This window comes from Peromyscus eremicus, chromosome 9, assembly GCF_949786415.1.
Source record: "Peromyscus eremicus chromosome 9, PerEre_H2_v1, whole genome shotgun sequence".
Lineage (NCBI taxonomy): Eukaryota > Metazoa > Chordata > Mammalia > Rodentia > Cricetidae > Peromyscus > Peromyscus eremicus.
The window spans coordinates 74084193-74091483 of NC_081425.1; the positions used below are offsets into that span (position 1 = coordinate 74084193).

Sequence of the window (7291 nt, forward strand, 5' to 3'; positions counted from 1 at the left end):
GCCACCATCTTTGTGTCCTTGCCTAGAGCTGCGTCATGGCCACATCCTCGCCCTCCAAATCCATCCACACACTCCTCCCACCTTGTGGTGGGAGGATGGCAACTCCTTGATTGCATCCACCTTCCCGAGAAGCAGAGCTTGGCAGCCATTTTAAAAGACAACCCTGCTACTATTATAAAAATAGATGAAACAAAATGAATCCATAACAATAATCAGTCTTTTACAAAAAACCATAGTATGAAGAGTTCTACCCAAACGCTACACATTATGTACCCTTTAAAATTCTTATGTAAACAATACACAAATCAAAGTTTATCTGAAAGTTTGCTGGAGGGAATTTCGTCCTCTTGCCCTTGTTGCTGTACGGCCCTCTCTCGTGGCTGTGTCACGCAGGGCCTCAGGGAAATCCAGTCAGGGGGAGACACAAACAGGCCAGCCGCCATCTTGCTCTGGTTGCTTGTATCCTCCGTCTTCTGCGCGCAGCCTGACTATGAAGCCAGGCTTCTGAGAAGGTTCCCTAGGGCAGGGCTGCTACCTCCCTCCTGTGTGTCTCTTGTATCTCTCACCTAGCCGTACTCTTCCCCACCCCATTTCCATCCAGGAAGCCACTAGCATCCCTCCACCCCCTCCCGGCCCCACATTTCCCTAGCGTCCCCTCCCCACCCTGCACACTGTCCCATCCCATGACAGAAACAAATGACAACATAACCAACCCCAGGTCTACTGATATGTTTACAAGGATGACCTACGCTCTCACAAAATCAAAATGGGCGAGGGACCAGGGGGAAAAGGCTGCAAAGTGTCTTGGAAGATTCTATGCAACCCTGAAGATGGCTGACACCGGGCCCGCAGCAGTCGATTTCACGGCCAGCGCGGTCACTCTTATCTTCAGTTTCTAGATTGTGGAGGTCCGGTCAACCCCATCTGTGAAAAGGAGCCACAAAGGACTACGTCAGCAAAACCGGTGCTGGGTTAGCCCACCACCAGCAATGCCAGCCCCCTTGAGCATCCTGGGCTCTGAGATGATGTCTTTATTCACTCACCCATCCACCCACCCACTCACTCACCTACTGACATAACCACCCATCCAACATCTGGAGAGTAGCTTTTTCTTTCTTTTTTTAACAACAGGAACCATATTGAGCCCGGGAGCCAAGATGCAACTGTCCTTACCTCCCAAGAATTCACAGTTTAGAATTTACATTACTGGCATGTAAATCAACAGTGATGCTCAGAGTGATGATCGCTCTAACCAGTGTGTTTCCAGAAAGACAGAACGCGGAGGGAGGAATGTGTAGGTCAGCCTTGGAAGTCAAGGGCGGTTTCATAAAGAGAAAATGACTTCTGAAGGTGCTGGTAGGCGTATGTTAAGCAGGAAAGGATGATGGGTAGAGGGTAGGGAACAAGAGAGGCGGAATGATGGGTTATCAAATGGAGGGGTTGGTGGCGGACTCTAGGTGTAGGCTGAGGCCTTGGGGGCCAAGTGGTCGGAGCAGGCCTGGAAAGACAGGAAGGGCTTTAACAGAAACGCAAATACAACTGTGGAGCTCACACCCAGTCCTTTGGAATTTTTTCCCTCTTACGGAAAGTCCTTGATGAAAGGCCACAGACAAAGAGACCTGTTCCTGCCCACAGCTGGGCAATCAGGGGGATGGATGGACATAGCTGATCCAAATTCTCAGCAGCAAGAACAGGAGCAAAGGCTGGAAAAGCAAAGGCAGATGCCGTGTGCATACAGAGTTGGGAGCTTGTGACAGCGGGAGGGCAATTCCCCAAGCCTCCTTGACACGTTAGAGAATCGGTCATACTGCAAGGTGTGTGTCTGTGGGAGGGACATGCGCTTCAGAGACTAGAGAGCCTGCATGCACTGGACAGCAGAGCTTCCTGGCTCTGCTCTCCTGCCCGTTTTCACCAGGGCTCTAGCACAGTCCCCGGCAGCAGACCCAATCGTCTTGTACACCAAGAGAAGGACCTTGGATGGGTACAGGGGGAGCGAAAAACAGCAGAACAATGCAGTCTCACTTTAGATTGGCTTCTCTGGCAAGTGGTCTGATGAAGGGCGACCGTGGTGGCAGAGAAGCAGAGAAGCAGCGAAGAAATACCCGTGCTGGTGCATGTTGGAGCCGATGGGGCTACATACAGCAGGCAGGGAGAAGCATGGATTGGTCATCACAGAGTAGAAAAGATGGTGTCCAGTGACTGCTGGATGAGGGCAACAGCGGGCTAGCTGTAGAATACTTCCTTGGCTTTGGCGAGCTCTAGAGGCCAGCCAGTGTGGCTAGTCCAGTCCCCATTACAGCCAGCTAGGCCCAGTGGGGGGAACATCTCTAGTTACTATGCAAGACTCAGAGGCAAGATAGAAGTGCCTGAGCATTCCAGGGAAAGTTAGGGACCTAACAGACATGAAAGGCAGTGAGTCCCCTGCAGGGGTTTCCTGACCTCCTTGCTGGTAGTGTCATATTGGCAATTTTGCCAGCTGGAACTTGGAGATTTCTTTAATTGAAAATTTTATTGAGATAATTATAGGTTCACATGCATTTGTAAGAAATGGTCTAGCAAGATCATATGGGTACTCCGTCAGGTCCCATAGTGGTGACAATCTATAAAGGTGTAATGGGACATTATAGTGAAGACAATGACTTTGATATAATCCATTGATCTTATTTAGATTTCTCCAATTTTATTTGTACTTGTGTGTGTGTGTGTGCGCGTGTGCACGTGTACAGGCAAGAATGGACAAGCATATGCATGTAAGTTATGCCAATTTAGGGAGAGATTTTTAAGAAGGGACAGTGGTCCTTGCCAGTTTGGGGTGTTGGAGCATCAGCTAACCCATAGGCATGAACTTCTGATCAATAACTGACCTTCTGTGGTGTCAACCTGAGCCTGTGTATAGGGCTCAACAGTCTTAGGAGAACAGGAGTGTGTGCGGAGATCACTGTGTTGTGTGATGTCTATAGACATCTCCAGAAGTATAGCACACTCTTGCTTGGCTCTCTGGCCCACACACTAATGCTAAATCTTCATAGTTGTGAAAGTGAGGAGCCGGGAGTGTGAAAATCTCAACTAGCTCAACTCCAAGGCACATTAACATTGCATTTCAACAACATGATACAGCTTCCAAGGAAAGTCAGACTTACTATTTTCAGTTGTGAAAACCGCACACTGACAACTTGGGGGGGGGCACGCCACACCCAAGCAAACACCATCGGTTTTATAGTTATCACTGCAAGAGATGCCATCCTAGCGCATCTCTTGAGAAAGTAATTTGCATGGGATCTCTGCATCTGTGACAGTGGAGCTAGTAAGGCTTAGGGAAGGGTGAGTTGAGAAGAGAAGGAAGAGGGAGAGTGTGAACTTAAGAACCCCCCCCCCCCCCGAAGGAGCTGTGTGCTCTTCTCTCAGTATGGGCCTCAGACTCTGACTGTGGAATGTCCCGTAGCTCCTGGAGCCCTTCTATGAGAGGCTTGGAGGAGGCTCATCTTTCCTGAACACCTCAGGTCACACACTGTAGGCAAAACAGAGAGCCTGAGGAAAGACTCCTAACCGCCCACCTGGCTGTCCTTTCGGGTTTTGTTGCAGGGGCCTCAGGGAGAGAAGAGATGCGGAAGGCAGGCCAAGAAAAAAGGGCTTAGAGAAAAGCACCAGGAGGGCTGCAGTTGCCAAGGAAACAGAGAAGCGCAGAGGTATCAGAGGCACCTGAAAGTTGGCACAGTGGATGGTCATCTGGGATACAGACGACTTGATGCCCTCCTCCTGCATCCCTGAGTCACAGCACAGAAACTTCTTTTCTCTTTTCCTTCCTTCCTTTTTATATGTCTCATCTCTGTATGCATGTGCACACATGTATAAGTGCAAGTGTCTCTGCGTGTGGAAGGTCAGAGGTCAACATCAGGGATCTTCATTATTCTCCATCTTATTTTTTGAAAGAGTCTCTCCTGAACCCAGAGCTCACGTTTTTTGGATAGACTGTCTACTTTGAAGACGCCAGGGATCCGCCTGTCTGCACTTCCCTAGTGCAGGAATTACAGGCACATTTTAAAGCTACTACCTGTAGCTTTTTGTGTGGATTCCGGGAATTTGAACTCAGGTCTTAATGCTTTTATGGCAAACGCTTTGCACACTGGGATGTTTGCCCAGTCCCAGAGGATGTTAACTGTGCTTTCGTCTTGCCATTTGTCTTCCTATAAAATGATTTAATTTGTCGGCATGATGTCTCCAGCAAGGTTATCTTCCCTGGCACCTGGAAAGGCCTGGCCCAAAGAGCCTCGTCCAGAGCTGGAGGCCATGGTGCTCCTGTACTGGGCCAAGCCACCCTCTACTTGAAAATGCTTAGGAGGAGGCTACCTACAAGAGGGGATTATTGAGAGAGAAAAACAAAAACCAAAAAGCACAGCAATAAGAAGGCTTAGGAGATTAACAAGATGAAAACATTAGTGAAAACCCATCAGTTCCAAGAGGTATTCTGTGAAAATAGAAGAACCGGCTTATCAAAAAAAAAAAAAAAAAAAAAAAAAAAAAAAAAAAAAAAAGTCTGTTCAATGAAAACTTCCCCCCAATAAAGAGTATTTGGCATTTTCACGGCTAAGGATAATAGCAGCACTTAACCGTTTGATAAGAGCTTCCAAAATGCCGGTTATCGGAGGTCCATCAGGCCCTGTGGGGGAAGGTCAGGGTTCCTCGCTGACTCTCTGGTGTGGAATGCTGCACCAGCTCCCAAGGCAGCCAGGAGACCGGGGAGCAGCAGCACCCTGGGCTGTAGCTTTCCGACCAGCGATGCTTTCACATTGGTCCATGCCGTGTTTACGGGCACTTCTTCCCTGGTAAGGCTGCGATTTATTCCACTGAATGGCTACCCCAGTTTGTTGATCCTTATTTGGGTGGTCTCCCACTATTTATTAAGGGGCTGCCCCCACAGGAGAGAAGAGGAGCTGCTGCCCACTCCTAGAGGTGCTGTGAGACATCCAGGATCAGTGTGACCAGAGAGACGGAGCAGCGGTTTGCAAACTGGGCTCCCCGAATCTTTTCTGTTTGGTCAGAAGCCCTGCAATGTCATGATAGCCCCAGGGCCCTCGAGCTCCCTCCTGACATGAGTCTGCGGGGGGAGTTTCAGTCCTTCACTCTGTTCCGTACAAACCGTTTGATTCCTGTTTTGTTTTCAGGATAAGATTATATTTTCACACAATCCTTGGCCTACAGAGATGAAACATCTAAAAGCCAGGGGTGGAGGGACCTGGGGACAGAATTTTCAGGAGCAGTAGCTGATGCCAGAGGATGCTCAACTGGGCCCTAGGTGTGGCAATGGCCCAGATCTCAGGTGGCCCATCACCCGGGCAGAGAGGTACATCCAGGGAGAAGAGGGCTGTTGAGGAGGAGGCTCATGATAACTTCTCTGTGAGGCAGAGGTTATCAGGAGGAAGAGGAGGACAGGAAGGGGTAGCTGGAAGGGTAGACGGAGCTTATCTCTTTTGCTCCTACCAATTCTCCACAAATGCCCTGAGCTTGGGCCCAGGAGGGCACTGAAGCCCCCAGGACAGGCGTAATGGGGTGGCAGGCCAGACTGATGAGAGTAGGGGCCATCTGACGTGGGGAGCATGTTCCTGGCTCTGGTTAAGACGTGTGAGTGTATCCAACCCATGCCTGCCATGTGGCAAAGGGCACCTCAGCTAGCTTGGGGCTCCACCGTCACGCAAGCCATTTGCAACAGGGAGGTATAAAAGCAAGCAGGGATCTTTGTTTCAAAAATTCTATTTTTAGAGCATGTTGGGATATGCTTGGCCCAGACTGGTGGATCCAGTGCCGAGAGGGAACATATCCAACGCTGTGGGAGATGTTCCCATTAGAAGCCATGTCTTCTGCGTGTCTGACGCCTCCAGCTCCTGCATTTGGCTGGGACCACTGCTGTGGGGTTCCAGTGTGTACTTAGGGGAAGAGCTTCCAGGGATGGGGGAGTGGTGTGGGTCTTTCTGGCCTTCCCTGACTCATCTCCCACAAAAAGAACAGAGCATAAAGACTGCAGGGAAGGGACTCCACAGCACCACAAGGCTGCTCTCTTCCTATCCCATGAGATCTCATTTTCTTGCCATCCCCCGCCCCCCACAAGCTGCCCCAGGTGTGTGTGGAGGACACACTGACCTCCCAGGGCATGCTCCGTCATACTGAGGCACAGGGACTCCAGCCTGTTGTTGATGTCAGGTTCAGTCACAGGAAGCTGGAATTCTGCAGGAAGGAAGGGGTACATTGATTACTGGGGAGTCCTGGGACAGGGAGAAAGTACCCATGATGCCACCTGGTTCCAGGATAAGTGTCTAGTGTCCTCCCCAAGGAGGACTCAAGGGGACCTTCAGGGCCAGCGTGAAGAGTGACCACCTCTGAGGTCTGTTAGATTCAGAGCCCATGGTAGACCTAGGTAGCTGGAAGCAAACTGATGACCAAAAAACAGCCAGTCACAGTCACAGGCCATCACTCTTGCTTGGACCATGTGACGGCTTTCCCACAAAAACAAGAGCCAACCCCAGCAATGGCCTGCAAGGCCTCCTTGCATCCCTGTCCTCACAAGATTCCCTCTTCCTCTGGTCTATCCCAAGTGCTCTTCTACCCTAGGCCTCTCTCCTCACTGCTGTTTTTTCTGCCTCAGTGTTAGCCCACAAATGTTCTCCAGGCTCCCTCTTTCCCTGCCTCCATAGTTCAGGATCTACTGGCTTCTTGAAAGTACCTTCCCCTAACACTTTTCCTTCTTTTCTTTCTTTGTATCATTAACATTGGACGTTTCACAGATCTGCCCCTCCTAGTTCTGGGCTGGCGTCATTGGAGCAGGGCTTAGCAACAGTCACCGAGTCTGAAACCCAGCCTATGAAATTCTGCTTCACGGTTCACGGTGAGGAGCAGGTACCATACCCCCAGCCCAGCACATTCCCCTTCTCAGTGAAGGACTATGTTGATGCTTCTGCTGTGCTGGCTCCTTTATTGCCCAACAAACTCGGTCCCCAACGGGGCTCAAGAAGACTGGTAGTCCATCCAGACTAGGTAGGAAGCATAGGGCTAGGAGAAGAGCCACGTCTTCCTGCCTGCCATGGTGACTGCCGTGACTGTTCGCCACTCTTCACACTGATTGGAGGAACTGAGAGCCCTACTCCATGGCAAGGAGACAATCCATGACCCTCCACCATTGGGGTGTTCTCCATCTTTCAGGCACTACGGTCCCCTTTCCTCCATGGAAGGCAGCTCCAGGGGCCTTCCTGTGTCAGCCTCCCTTCCTCCCTCCTCCTGTGGAAACTTGGAATGCCTTTAA

At 50.4% G+C, this 7291-nt stretch overlaps 1 protein-coding gene across 5 annotated transcripts in view; it reads right to left on the bottom strand.

The window, feature by feature from the left end:
• Window positions 1–714: 714 nt before the first annotated feature.
• Samd4a (sterile alpha motif domain containing 4A) overlaps window positions 715–7291 on the bottom strand; it is a 218425-nt gene continuing 211848 nt past the window's right edge. For 3 of the 5 annotated variants that reach the window (XM_059273752.1, XM_059273749.1, XM_059273754.1), the window contains 2 exons: window positions 6136–6219; window positions 5825–5898 (listed from right to left, as the gene is read on the bottom strand). In XM_059273752.1, the coding sequence (XP_059129735.1) occupies window positions 5840–5898; window positions 6136–6219 (143 nt within the window). In that variant the 3' untranslated portion in view covers window positions 5825–5839. Of the gene's footprint in view, window positions 925–5824; window positions 5899–6135; window positions 6220–7291 lie in introns of those variants that run through there. The other 2 variants (XM_059273753.1, XM_059273750.1) reach the window with 1 other exon arrangement.